The sequence below is a fragment of the Littorina saxatilis genome, linkage group LG15, assembly GCF_037325665.1.
Source record: "Littorina saxatilis isolate snail1 linkage group LG15, US_GU_Lsax_2.0, whole genome shotgun sequence".
In the NCBI taxonomy this organism is placed as follows: domain Eukaryota; kingdom Metazoa; phylum Mollusca; class Gastropoda; order Littorinimorpha; family Littorinidae; genus Littorina; species Littorina saxatilis.
Genome location: NC_090259.1, coordinates 23,711,075 through 23,726,074, shown reverse-complemented (window position 1 = coordinate 23,726,074; position 15,000 = coordinate 23,711,075). Strand labels below are relative to the sequence as shown.

Sequence of the window (15,000 nt, the reverse complement as noted above, 5' to 3'; positions counted from 1 at the left end):
ACTATAAAGTGAGAAAAAACCAAAAAAAACAAATACAGCTCAGTATGCTTATAGTTATATTCAGGTCAATTAACTCGAAGAAAAAAACCACAAAAAATACCTGAATCCTCTGTGATAATGGACCAGACTGCCACTGACTGTGATGAAGAAGCCTTGCACTGATGAGTCAAAGGTGTGCTCCTCAGACAAGAAGTGAGTTGTCTGAATCACCTCAAATTCTCCCAGAAACTGAAAGCAGATCATTGAACAGGGTGTGTGAATACCTTTGAGACTGAGACAAGTAGTACATGTAGTAGTAGTAGAGAACAAAGAGAACAAGAGAACAAGAATTTAATCCGCCATATAGCATAACAGCCGTTGGTATATTTGTCAAAGTCATAGTAGTTTTGGGACTGACACAAATGAAAATGAAAAAAAGAAAGATTTTGAAAAGAAAAAAAGGAAGGAAAGAAGAAAAAAAGAACTAATGACAGAAGGATATGCTAAAACAAAAGAAAGAAAGAAAGAAGAAAGAAAGAAAGAAAAAAAGAGAGAAAGAAAAAAAGAGAGAAAGAAAAAAAATAAAAGTAAGCAAAGGTTAAAAGAAAGAGAAAAAATGAAAGTCGTGGTGATGTAATGTAGAAGGGTGGAAGGAGGAGGAGGAAAATAAAGACGACAAAGAAGTCTCTAAGACGTTGCCATTTCTCTTGCTCTTTATTCCATATTTAACTTGACATAACCTCCGGTAAACTTGTAAACATACAAGCTAGAAGCTAGAAGCTTGAAGTTTGAAGGGCCTGAAAACATACAAGAAACACTAGTAAGTATTTGTTCTAATAAAATTATACAAGAATCAAGTTCAAATAAAATTATAAAACAACCTTGAGTTGGAATGCCTGTGTTTTACAATTGCTTGAATGTGATCTGGCTGAGTGTCTGTATAAGTGCAAATGTTCAATGGAAATATTTCATAATGTTCCAAAAACGAATTTACAATTTGATTAACAATGTTATAAAGTCTCATGAAAAGAATCTAAGCTTTGATTGCTGACATTCAGAAATCAAACAGAACTGTTTACATTTTGAAAAAGGGGTTTCCCCAACTACACACATTTCTACGACATCACTACTCTATGAGTAAACTAATACACCATTTCCGGTGACGTCATGGGTCTGTGCATGGAAATCCTTTTTATGACATCACAGGTTACACGAGATCTATTGACGTCACAATCTAAAAATACGTCAAAAAAATAGCTAAAGTGGGGAAGAAGAAGGGAAAGAGGGGTTGTACTTGATCACTATGCCTAGCTTGGGAAAAGTCTTAAAAATCATCTGAAACTGTTTCCCGCTGATTTACGCACTTATCTCATATCGGAATAACCAAAGCATCAAAAAATCAATGCTAATTGCTGATTCCGTTTACAGTATACATTTTCATAGGCCGGTCGAAAAAGCACATGTTTACTGCCTGACTTCACTTCAAATGGCTCTAACCGACAAACCATGAAGAAAACCCTCACATGAGCATACATCGTCAATAATGAAATAACAATGCATCATATTACATACCTTGGGACAAAGATCTTGCACACTCTTGCTTCGCTCTCCCTCTCCGCGCGAAAGCCACTCGGAAGGCGCAAGGATAAATTGTATGAATACTAAACATGAGGAGAAAGTAGGTGACAAGAAACTAGACCGGAGAAGAAAGTTATATTTATTTAGATTTCTGACTGAAACTATTGAGCTGTCGGAATAAAGGGACAGAAATATAGTTTTAGAGCAACACTCGATTTACTAATTTCAGGAAAGAGGTTGCATTAAGAAAACAAAAGGGACGCTAACTAAAATACTACGCAAAGAAAACTGGATCCCCATGAGCTCGAAGGTAGAAGTTTGATTCCGGATCTTCGGCAGCTCATAGGTACCGGTAGTTAGATTTTTGTCTGGTCACATAAATCTCCCCTGCTCGATATTCATGGTCCCCATGAATACAACCAAAAACTACAACAGCAAAAATCTATTGTCCGCACCCAAAAACCAGCGGATAAAATACACCAACAATTTCCTGAAAACGGTCTCCAAGTAAAACCATAACTAAAAACCACCGGCAAACATGTTTACAAGTTCTATACAGACATGTTGAAAATGTAACGTCAACTCAACTCTCCAGACTCCGCATGACACAATTTTAGGCAACGACAATCGGATAAAAATGGCGAAGAGCGTTAAAGCTAAACAAAGTTGGATTATCGTTACAGACAAATCAATGTCTATTGTCGATACATACACATGTCTACTCAAACGGATATACCTGAACACCTCAGGTCTCCAGTCATGAGAAAATCAGTACGCAGCTATAATATTTACACCCAACAAAATCAACTAGCTAATCTTCCAATCGTTAAAGATTAAAGGTAATCTGTTGGTTTTTAAACCTGACAAGAATAAACCAGTGCATTTAAGCCAACTGACTCGAAATCGTCAAAACAGAAAAACCAAATCATCAGTATTTCACCGATGCCAGTACAACAAATCCGAAAACTTTACCACCTCAAAACGTCCTTTTGAAACATACTTACAAGAATTATTCTCACAAACAAAAACTTCAACGCATTTACATTATGCTCCCCAGCTCAAATGAAAACCAGGGTCTCATAAAAAATGAAATTACCTCCCCTGCTCTGTTAGGAGCAGAGGCGAAAAAAAAACAATTATAAAAAAACAAGACATGTAAGGCTGGAGATGTTCCTCAAATGCAATATCATACAAACATACATTTTAATTTCAAAAGCAAAAAACCTGTGCAGCATATATTCTTCATAACAAATGTGTGAGGAGTCGAGTCATCAGTTCAGTCTAGCGACTACATATAGGTGACAAAAACAAACACTAGCTTGTATATCCACTTAGTGCAAAACTGACTGAAACCAGGTTTTTAAACCGAATGATCAGAAAGCCTAATACAAAGCTACACCATTTCCCGTTGAAGTACAGTACACTTGTACTTAAGTCTCATATTTAGGTGAGTAACACTAGCTATGTTTAGCTGACTGTTAACCCTAACACTGACAAAGCAACCTGTTAAGTTGAATAACTAAGTTTATTGTCTTTATCATCATTGCACATGATAGATCCTGTATCTATAGGCATCCATCCACACACACAAGAACAGTTTTTGTGACTACAGAATACTGAATGTCATTGTCACAAATGACTACAGCTGCTGAAATCTGACAGGGGGTTTACCCTTAGTCTCTCTGTGGGACCGTCTCTCTGGGTCAGGGGGAGGGGGCTGATATGCACGTGGACGACCACGTGGGATTTTGGGCCCTGAGGCTGGGAATCTTGTTGGTGGGGCCGGGGGTGGGAGTACCGGTGCGACCACGGGTACTGCAGGGATTGGAATCCTGGATGGTCTGAGAGGGGGAAGGGTCACCGTCCATTCTACATACACATCCGACTCTTTCTGAACTGGTTCGGACTCTGGCACTGCTGGCTCGGGGGTGCCCATGGGTTGGAGAAACAGGGGGGGAAAGTACGGTCGGAGTTCTGAACGCGTGACTGTGAACGCTTGGCCAGCTCCATCTTGCGGTTTGACTACATGGGGACCGCCACTTGCCGTTGGCGCCTCGACTACAATGAACACTCGTTCTCCCCACTGGTCTTGGATCTTGCTGCGCCCAGAGTAACGCCGTCGTAGCAACACAAAATCGCCCGGTCGCAGGTCCGAACTTGCCAGTCCACGGTCGTAGCGTTCCTTCCGTTTGTCTGCCTTGGCACCCGACCGCTTTGCAGCTGCATCATGCGCCCACTTCAATCTGTCGAGGTGGTTTCCCAACCACTCGTTCGGCATCACGGCTTGCCAAGCTTCTTGTTTCTCTCCCAAAAACAGGTCTAAAGGCATTCTGGGGTCTCTACCGAACATCAAGTAAAATGGGGAGAAACCGGTAGTGGCATGGGGGGTACAGTTGTACACGTGGCAAAGTTCCGGGAGGTAGGCGGGCCATTTCTTCTTCTGTTCTGATTCCAGAGTTCGCAGCAAACCGTGCATGGTGCGATTAAATCTCTCGCACTGGCCGTTCCCGGCTGGATGGTAAGCTGTAGTGCGAGATTTCATGATGCCGTAGTGTGCACAGAGCTCCTGCATGATGGACGACTCGAAGTTCCGGCCGCGATCGGAGTGGATGCGCTGGGGAATTGCATAGTGCGCGAACCAGTGTGTGATCAATGCCTTTGCCACTGTGGCTGCCGTCTGGTCCTTGGTGACGACTGTGATGGCGAATTTAGTGAACACGTCGGTGATGACTAAAACGTTTTCTTTCCCATCACTGGACGGTTCCAACACCGTGAAGTCAATGGAAACCACTTCGAGCGGCTTGGTCGCCAGGAGGTGTCCCATAGGTGTTCTAGGCGTCGTGCCTGGTTTCTTTGCTACTTGACATCTCTGGCAACGTCTGCACCACTCGTCTGCATCAAGGTGCATGTTCGGCCAGAATACACGACGGCGTAGCAGTTGGAGGGCTCGGTCTGGGCCCTGGTGACCAGCTTGCTGATGGACAAGGTCCAGCATCATAGGCCGCAGACTTTCTGGCACAACGATCTGTGAAATCGTGCCGTGCACGGGGTCTATAGCATCTTTGTAAATCACGTTGTCTTCTATCCTCATTTTGGCAAGATGACGGAGATACGGCTTTGCTCCACTTCCCAGGGTCACGGCTTCTTTCAACGAGGGTCTGTTCTTCTTTCGGATGAAAGGGGCGAGAGACATGAGGGAGGAGTCCGAAAGTGTAGCCTCGGCAAGTCTTGCTTTTCCGAGCGAGGGGAAGCAGGTCGCTAGGAGGTCGGGGTAGGTGTCCTCTTGCACTTTCAGGGGGTTCTCAGGACCGGTGATGTCGAATTGTTCCTCTCCGAGGCGGCTGATTGCGTTAAGCTCTTCAACCGATGCTCGATGAACAACCACTTCTATTTCAGGATCCCTCGTTTGCTGACTGCACGAAACCGCGATCAGTTCGTCGTCTTCACTGTCCGATTTGGTGTCGGGGGTGGGGAATCGACTTAACGCGTCGGCGTTAATGTTTTCCCTTCCCGAGCGGAACTTGATCGTGAAATCGAAACACGCCAACTCTGCTGCCCACCTTTGTTCGATCGCCCCCAACTTGGCCGTCTTCAAATGACTGAGTGGATTGTTGTCCGTGTACGCCAGTACAGTTGATCCCATCAGGTAATGTCTGAACTTTTCGCATATCGCCCACTTCAGGGCAAGTAACTCTAGCTTCAGGCTGCTGTAGTTACTCGTGTTCCGTTCTCCCTGTCGTAACGTACGACTGGCATATGCGATGACTCGGCGACCTTCTGGTTGGTCTTGGCTCAAAACGGCGCCTATGCCTTGGCTGCAGGCGTCTGTTTCAAGGATGAAGGGGCGGTCAAAAGATGCATAGCCCAACACCGGTGGTGAAATCAAAGCGGCCTTCAGGGTGTCGAACGCTTTTTGACAGTCAGGAGTCCAATTTGAGGCGATGTCGACGTTCTTGCTTTGTCGTTTCTTTGGTCCCTGCGTCTGATACGCCAACGAAACGAGGTTGTTGAGTGGGGCTGCAATCTTGGCGAAATTTCTCACGAAGCGTCGATAATAACTGGCGAAGCCAAGAAACGCCCTCAGTTCTTGCAGCGTGGTCGGCACTTTCCACGACGATACAGCCCTCGTTTTCTCTTTGGACGCTGCGATGCCGTCTGCAGAGACGGTGTGACCAAGGTACTCTACCGACTTCTGAGCAAATGTGCATTTCTTGGGGTTGACTTTCAGCCCGACTTGCTGCAATCTTGAGAGGACAATCTCTAGTCTCTCGAGGTGCTCTTCGAAGTTGCTGCTGTAGATTAACAGGTCGTCCAGGTACACCAGAAGAATCTTGAACGCCAAATCGGACATGGTGGAAGACATCATTCTTTGGAACGTGGCTCCTGAGTTAAACCCATTGGCATTCTCAGATATTCGTACAACCCGAAGGGTGTGGTGAATGCGGTCTTCTGCCGGTCTCTTTCGTCCATGGCGACTTGATGGTACCCAGACGCCAAGTCCAAAGTGGTGAAAAGCTTTGCCTTGCCCAAAGCGTCCAGTGAATCATCTATTCTGGGAAGGGGAAAAGCATCAGGGATAGTTTTGGCGTTCAATTTCCTGTAATCTATGCACATTCTGATGTCTCCGTTTTTCTTTCGCACTATCACGATGGGCGACGCGTAAGGGCTAGTGCTTTTGGTGATGATGTTTTGGTCCAATAAACTCTCAATATGTTTCTTGACCTCTTGAATTTCATTCGGGGGAATTCTCCTGAAAGGGGAAGTGACTGGGACATCATCTGTCACATGGATACGGTGTTTGCTCACCTCTGTGTAACCGAGGCCGGTTTCAGGGGTGTAATACAGGTCGGGGAACTTGGAAAGGAGTGTTTCTAACTTCCTCTTATCTGAGGGGGCAACATCACATTCCGACAAATCAAAAGGGATGCTACAATGTTCCTCTGCTGCGTTCACTACCACCCTGTCACATTTCACTTCAAGCTCCACTGAGCTTCGAGGTGCTTCACCGCAAACCAAGTGTAAAGTGCCTATTCTTGTCTTTGGTTTCAAAATTACGTCTTCTACGTTCACATTCACCACTTGCACCCACACATCTCTCCCACGCACTTCACTCGCAGTCGGCAGTATAATCAAGCCATGGGGAGAAATGGGTAGGGGCTCAATCAAAACCTGAGACGGCCGGAGGTCAGTCTCACGCAACCCACCCACACGTACACGGACGGCAGATCCAGAAGGGATCAAAACAGAGTCTCTACCGGCTACTTTAGCTGTCCCTAGCAGCTCTGGGCACGACTCGAATTCTTTCAACTCGCTCAAAATGTTCATGCCTATAATAACGTCTTCGCTAGACTGACTGCTGGCCGACTCCTTTCCCACAAGAAAAACTTTTTTCCGGACCAACTGTCCCCACACAATCACATCAGATTCGAAATAACCATCATATGGGATTTCCGACCCATTTGCCGCTGTTACTTTCATGGTTAATGGCACTGATCTCACGTTGCGTGAAAATTTAGCAAACACGCGTTCGCTAACTAAACTAACTTGGGAACCCGTGTCAATCAACGCAGGAATCTTGTGGCCGCCAATGTCTACCACCGTTCTAGGGCTCTTCCCCACAGCTCTGGTGAGAAAGGAGTCACGGCTCAGTTCATCATCCTCCACGTGCCGACTCCTTAGTTGCGCCGTGGAGGCCCTCCGTTTAACTGTGGGCATGACCGCCGAATATGGCCCAGAACCCCACACTAGCTCCAGACAGTACGGCCGCCCATCCTTGGAGAAAGGTAACTTCTGGCCGGGGTCGCGCTGGCCGCCCTCACGGTCGTCAGGACGCCGATTCCTCTCCAACCGGTCGACTCGAGTGGTCAGCTTCTGCAATCCCGACAGCACCTGTTGTTGAAGGTCCAACACCTCGGTCACCTTCGCTTCTAGCTCCAAGTTGGTGGAAACTTTCTGGCTGCTAGCGGACGTACTGCTAGAGTCTTCTTCTGCCCACCTTACTGCTTGGTCTCGTAAAGCGAGGAACGTGACGCCTTTCTTCCTCTCGATCTCTTCGCGCAACTGCTTACGTAAGAAGTTGTTCGTCAGCACACCGACAAACCTGTCTCTCAATACATCCGCAGCCATGGCTGTCTGCTTCTCATCTTTCAGTTTCTGTTGCAACTTCATGAAAGCACTGTTCAGACGATGTGAGAATGATGTTATACTTTCACCCTCTACCTGTTTTACTAAGTAGAACTTTTCTAGCAAGTCGCTAACATTGTCTTTTTCTCCGAATGCATCTTGTAGTGTTTGAAGTAATGCTTCAGCCGTTCTATCAGGATTCCTACAGGCTACCTCATCTCTCACGTCTTGTGACACGTGTCTTATGATAAAATCATACTGTTCGTCTTCTTCCAAGCTTCTTTCAGTCAGCAATCTCGCGATATCTTGTTGAAATTTATCAAAGTTTTGTCCGTAAAATTTTTTTACTTCTCTCTGTTCGGATGGTAGGATAATCAGCTTGGTTTGCTGCTTCTTAAGTTCCGCAACCTCTCGTTGCAGTGCCGCAACGGCTTCCGCGGCTTCGTCTGCCATGATCTCGTTCAGGATGTAGTTGTTGTCCTGCGCGGTGTTACTGCGCCCATCCTGCCCTCGAAGTTGTTGAGGTCGTTCAGGATGTTGTTGTCCTGCGCGGTGTTACTGCGCCTATCATTCCCTCGAAGTTGTTGAAGTCGTTCAGGATGTTGTTGTCCTGCGCGGTGTTACTGCGCCCATCCTGCCCTCAAAGTTGTTGAGGTCGTTCCCGCGTCCACAAGGCCCTGTGTCCATCCTGTTGTCGGCGACGCCACTTGTAGAAGGGTGGAAGGAGGAGGAGGAAAATAAAGACGACAAAGAAGTCTCTAAGACGTTGCCATTTCTCTTGCTCTTTATTCCATATTTAACTTGACATAACCTCCGGTAAACTTGTAAACATACAAGCTAGAAGCTAGAAGCTTGAAGTTTGAAGGGCCTGAAAACATACAAGAAACACTAGTAAGTATTTGTTCTAATAAAATTATACAAGAATCAAGTTCAAATAAAATTATAAAACAACCTTGAGTTGGAATGCCTGTGTTTTACAATTGCTTGAATGTGATCTGGCTGAGTGTCTGTATAAGTGCAAATGTTCAATGGAAATATTTCATAATGTTCCAAAAACGAATTTACAATTTGATTAACAATGTTATAAAGTCTCATGAAAAGAATCTAAGCTTTGATTGCTGACATTCAGAAATCAAACAGAACTGTTTACATTTTGAAAAAGGGGTTTCCCCAACTACACACATTTCTACGACATCACTACTCTATGAGTAAACTAATACACCATTTCCGGTGACGTCATGGGTCTGTGCATGGAAATCCTTTTTATGACATCACAGGTTACACGAGATCTATTGACGTCACAATCTAAAAATACGTCAAAAAAATAGCTAAAGTGGGGAAGAAGAAGGGAAAGAGGGGTTGTACTTGATCACTATGCCTAGCTTGGGAAAAGTCTTAAAAATCATCTGAAACTGTTTCCCGCTGATTTACGCACTTATCTCATATCGGAATAACCAAAGCATCAAAAAATCAATGCTAATTGCTGATTCCGTTTACAGTATACATTTTCATAGGCCGGTCGAAAAAGCACATGTTTACTGCCTGACTTCACTTCAAATGGCTCTAACCGACAAACCATGAAGAAAACCCTCACATGAGCATACATCGTCAATAATGAAATAACAATGCATCATATTACATACCTTGGGACAAAGATCTTGCACACTCTTGCTTCGCTCTCCCTCTCCGCGCGAAAGCCACTCGGAAGGCGCAAGGATAAATTGTATGAATACTAAACATGAGGAGAAAGTAGGTGACAAGAAACTAGACCGGAGAAGAAAGTTATATTTATTTAGATTTCTGACTGAAACTATTGAGCTGTCGGAATAAAGGGACAGAAATATAGTTTTAGAGCAACACTCGATTTACTAATTTCAGGAAAGAGGTTGCATTAAGAAAACAAAAGGGACGCTAACTAAAATACTACGCAAAGAAAACTGGATCCCCATGAGCTCGAAGGTAGAAGTTTGATTCCGGATCTTCGGCAGCTCATAGGTACCGGTAGTTAGATTTTTGTCTGGTCACAGTAAGATGGAAAGACGCACGTCTGCAGATCGCTGATTGTGTACACCTAAACACGCGCACAACTCGGAAACTCGGATCTTGTTGCTGCTATAGCTTTCCACTGGGAGGAAGCTACCCGAATATCCTAGCAATGGGATAATACAGTTCTGGACATGAAATGAAGAGGTATCACATTTCATATCTGTGAAATGAACCGGAGGACGTACTGGCTTGGATGGAGTATGCATTATTGATGTCAACATTAAAACGCATTTTCTTCAATAATAAGTCGTAAGTTTATTAAGAAACCAATGGAAATCTACCAAAAACTTTTTTAGAAATCAAACTCCATGTACCTGTCGTATGTTGAAGTTGTCCATCACAGGAATATTGCTGACTGTGCATTTACTCCCAGTTGGCGGCTCTTCTGAAAACAAGCATTTTTCATATTAAAGCTACAGTATACGACCATCCCAAACCTTTATTATCTTCATACTGAGCGCCTGTAGTTCCTTAGTTTTCTTTTGCTGTACGTAGTGTCTTTTTTTGAATATACTAGTGTGTAATAGTCCAGCAACCAGACTGTTTGCACAATGTTTAAAGTATTGTTACAGGTTCCATCCTTGCGTTTGGAAGAAAATCATAAACATTTGAGGTTAAGTGTACTGCAAGGTATGTCCGAGATCAAATCACAAGAGATGTACCGCTCAGAATACACAAATCGATAGTACAGTTCAGAGACATCATGCTTGCTGCCGCGCGGGCAGAGAAAATGTTCCCTCTTTATCTTCACCGCGCTGGCAGCAAAACCCCTCACGCGGAGGTGTTTTCAGACAGGCCAGACACAGGTTGTCCCGGAGGTGAGTAAGCGAGAGCTAAGAACAAAAAGCGTTACACGAAACATCAAATGTTATCCCCACACAAGGGCAAAGGCAAAAACTCTAGTTTGTTTTTGTTTGAAACCTCACCTATGAGTTGTGTACTGGAAAAGCTCTCTCCGTGCCTATCCTTCGCCACACACTTGTACTCTCCAAAATCTCCCTTCCGCAGCTGACGGAGGTAGAGTGTCAGCTCATGATGGGTTTCTGACGTTTGTTTGATGGACATTGTGTGACGGTAGTCATGTCTGATATCCAAGCCATCTTTCTGCCACGTGACTGTGTCCGTTGACTTGATGGTCACATGACATGTCAGCACAGCGTCTCCATCGTAAAGGGCAGAAACTGTGCTTTCTTCCACCTCTGTGGTAGGGATAACTGTGTTAAGGAAAAAAATGTCAGAAACCTAAAATGATATTGCGGTGTCACCTGTATAGGAGCATGTAGATATCTTAACTCAGCTCTGTACAGAGAGCAGAACAAGGTACATGCATGCAGATAGCTTCATTCAGCTCTGTACATAGAGCAAAACAATTAAAGGGGCATGCAGATAGCTTCACTCAGCTCTGTACATAGAGCGAAACAATTAAGGGACATGCAGATAGCTTCATTCAGCTCTGTACATAGAGCAAAACAATTAAAGGGACATGCAGATAGCTTCACGCAGCTCTGTACATAGAGCGAAACAAGGGGCATGCAGATAGCTTCATTCAGCTCTGTACATAGAGCAAAACAATTAAGGGGCATGCAGATAGCTTCATTCAGCTCTGTACATAGAGCAAAACAATTAAGGGGCATGCAGATAGCTTCATTCAGCTCTGTACATAGAGCGAAACAAGGGGCATGCAGATAGCTTCACTCAGCTCTGTACATAGAGCTAATAGTTATTGTTTTTTACCGAAGTTGTGTATAAGAAAAGAAGTGTTAGTGTTAGTGAAAGTGAAACAAGGGACATGCATATATCTTCACTCAGCTCTGTACATAGAGCGAAACAAGGGACATGCAGATAGCTTCACTCAGCTCTGTACATAGAGCGAAACAAGGGGCATGCAGATAGCTTCACTCAGCTCTGTACATAGAGCGAAACAAGGGGCATGCAGATAGCTTCACTCAGCTCTGTACATAGAGCGAAACAAGGGACATGCAGATAGCTTCATTCAGCTCTGTACATAGAGCGAAACAAGGGGCATGCAGATAGCTTCACTCAGCTCTGTACATAGAGCGAAACAAGGGGCATACAGATAGCTTCACGCAGCTCTGTACATAGAGCGAAACAAGGGACATGCAGATAGCTTCACTCAGCTCTGTACATAGAGCGAAACAAGGGACATGCAGATAGCTTCATTCAGCTCTGTACATAGAGCGAAACAAGGGGCATGCAGATAGCTTCACTCAGCTCTGTACATATAGAGCGAAACAAGGGACATGCAGATAGCTTCACTCAGCTCTGTACATAGAGCGAAACAAGGGACATGCAGATAGCTTCACTCAGCTCGATCTGTACATAGAGCGAAACAAGGGGCATGCAGATAGCTTCACTCAGCTCTGTACATAGAGCGAAACAAGGGACATGCAGATATCTTCACTCAGCTCTGTACATAGAGTGAAACAAGGGACATGCATATATCTTCACTCAGCTCTGTACATAGAGTGAAACAAGGGACATGCATATATCTTCACTCAGCTCTGTACATAGAGCGAAACAAGGGACATGCAGATAGCTTCACTCAGCTCTGTACATAGAGCGAAACAAGGGGCATACAGATAGCTTCACTCAGCTCTGTACATAGAGCGAAACAAGGGACATGCAGATAGCTTCATTCAGCTCTGTACATAGAGCGAAACAAGGGGCATGCATATATCTTCACTCAGCTTTGTACATAGAGCGAAACAAGGGACATGCAGATAGCTTCACTCAGCTCTGTACATAGAGTGAAACAAGGGGCATGCATATATCTTCACTCAGCTCTGTACATAGAGCGAAACAAGGGACATGCAGATAGCTTCACTCAGCTCTGTACATAGAGCGAAACAAGGGACATGCAGATAGCTTCACTCAGCTCTGTACATAGAGCGAAACAAGGGGCATGCAGATAGCTTCACTCAGCTCTGTACATAGAGCGAAACAAGGGGCATGCAGATAGCTTCACTCAGCTCTGTACATAGAGTGAAACAAGGGGCATGCAGATAGCTTCACTCAGCTCTGTAATGATGATAGAGCGAAACAAGGGGCATGCAGATATCTTCACTCAGCTCTGTACATAGAGAGAAACAAGGGGCATGCAGATAGCTTCACTCAGCTCTGTACATAGAGCGAAACAAGGGACATGCAGATAGCTTCACTCAGCTCTGTACATAGAGCGAAACAAGGGGCATGCAGATAGCTTCACTCAGCTCTGTACATAGAGTGAAACAAGGGACATGCATATATCTTCACTCAGCTTTGTACATAGAGCGAAACAAGGGACATGCAGATAGCTTCACTCAGCTCTGTACATAGAGTGAAACAAGGGGCATGCATATATCTTCACTCAGCTCTGTACATAGAGAGAAACAAGGGGCATGCACATAGCTTCACTCAGCTCTGCCCAGCTAGCAAGCTTTCGTCGGCCGACTGACGATTTCAGTCGGGTGACGTCGTCAAATGTCGTGTGTCGACGTCCGTTGTCGCGCCGATATCGTTTTGACTGTGTGTAAAACTCAGCAAATGTACGTAATAAACCCCGACATCGGCCCGACGCAATGTTGCTGTCGATAAAAATATGCAGAGTTACGGGAGATAACAACTTGAATTTATTATCATTATTTTAGCATTTGTTACGTCCCCTGTTCAAGCGTCGGGAACGGCGTGACATGACTCTGCAAATGCGAAACTAAATTATTCATATTTGTTGACTTTTTCACATAGGAGTAGGATAATTAATTGTAAGTTTTGTTTGTATATTTGCAATCAAATACAGCATGAGCTCAAACCATGAGTTTTACATTTTAAAAATACGCCATCATATATACTTGAAATACTCTAATAGCTTTCCTTACGGTACAAACAAGATTGAGTGTGAACATGGCCGGCTAGCTGCTACTTTCCCGCGTGAGCGAAGTTTATTTGTTTTCTTAGTTCAAGTTAATATCGAAAGAAGAGACATTCTTGCGAAAGTTGGACAGCACATTGATGATATGTTATCCGAGACGAATGTCGCCTCGGGATCTCAATCTGAGTGCTGGTCCCAGTGCCACGTGGTGGCGGTGATAGTTGACAAGTTAAAATTGTGGAGCCAAGGACGGATGGAAACCTACAGGTGTGTTCAAGCTGTTAACGTCAACTCGAGGACAACCGACGGATCCAGCGACAGGGACGTAGCACACCTAATAAAAGTGGTAGGGCGGAAAAAAATGGAAGACAAAATGCTGAGACAGCTAAGGAAATATGGGGCTTACACTACCGCCCCCCCCCCCCCCCCTTCCCGTCCCCTTGTAATGGTCTAAAAAAGAAAGAAAACATGATGCGATTTCGTGCCTTCTGAGCTCAGTTCCATCTAATCATCTTTCCATCCTCCACCAAACAACGGGCTGGTGAATGTATCAGTGATTATCAATCGACTTACATTTATATCTAAATTCCGATACGTTGAATGTGATGAGCACTTACTTCAAATGACTTTCGTCTTCATTATTGTCTAGTGTGTTAAAAAGCAAGGATTGACAAACTGGTTTACTTCTAAACAAGCAATTTATTGATCCGTCCAGCCATCAACATTGGCAGCCTGAGTGATGACTGAAAAATAGAGGGATTTGTCAGAATATTTTTAGCGCGTTTTCGATCCATCACAACCAGGATGCACACTTGTGTCCATTGTTCAATTCTCTCTCTACATGTTGTTTCATGTGACACTGTTAACCCCACAAGTTACTGTGTTACTCAATTGTTATGGCGTACTTACGGTTGACACACAATCACTCACCCCTCAGTCTGACCCCAGCTTCACACACAGAATATACAAAACATTTCTTACCTCCATTGTTTCTCATGGGAGCAGACGGACGAAGAAGCAATTTTCACTAAATTGGCGCCAATACTTTTATGGCCTGACGGAACTCGTCACGTGTGACGTTCTCGTCAAAATAAGACGTCATCCTATTCCAGCAGTTGACCAAGACTAACACACACAAAAAAAACCAAAAAACCGACCTTATGCCATCGCGTGAATACTACGTGGGGTGTTCTGTTGGTAGATCTCTCTCTCTCTCTCTCTCTCTCTCTCTCTCTTTTTTTTTTTTTTTTTTTACGGAAAAAGTGGTCGGGCGGTCGCCCTACATGCCCTACCGGGTGCTACGTCCCTGAGCGAGTAAGTGATTTTGGTTTTTTTTCTTTAATGTTAGTTTTGCTGTTATACAGTGGGGGGGGGGGGGGGGGGGGGGGGGGGGGGGGGGGGGGGGG

General features: G+C 44.6%; 1 protein-coding gene across 3 annotated transcripts in view; it reads right to left on the bottom strand.

The window, feature by feature from the left end:
• The window catches only part of LOC138948880 (uncharacterized), a 102,399-nt gene that overhangs the window by 74,079 nt on the left and 13,320 nt on the right, over positions 1–15,000 (bottom strand). For all 3 annotated transcript variants that reach the window (XM_070320512.1, XM_070320513.1, XM_070320514.1), the window contains exons 10-12: positions 10,653–10,940; positions 10,041–10,111; positions 101–228 (exon numbers count right to left, since the gene is read on the bottom strand). In XM_070320512.1, the coding sequence (XP_070176613.1) occupies positions 101–228; positions 10,041–10,111; positions 10,653–10,940 (487 nt within the window). The remainder of the gene's footprint in view (positions 1–100; positions 229–10,040; positions 10,112–10,652; positions 10,941–15,000) is intronic.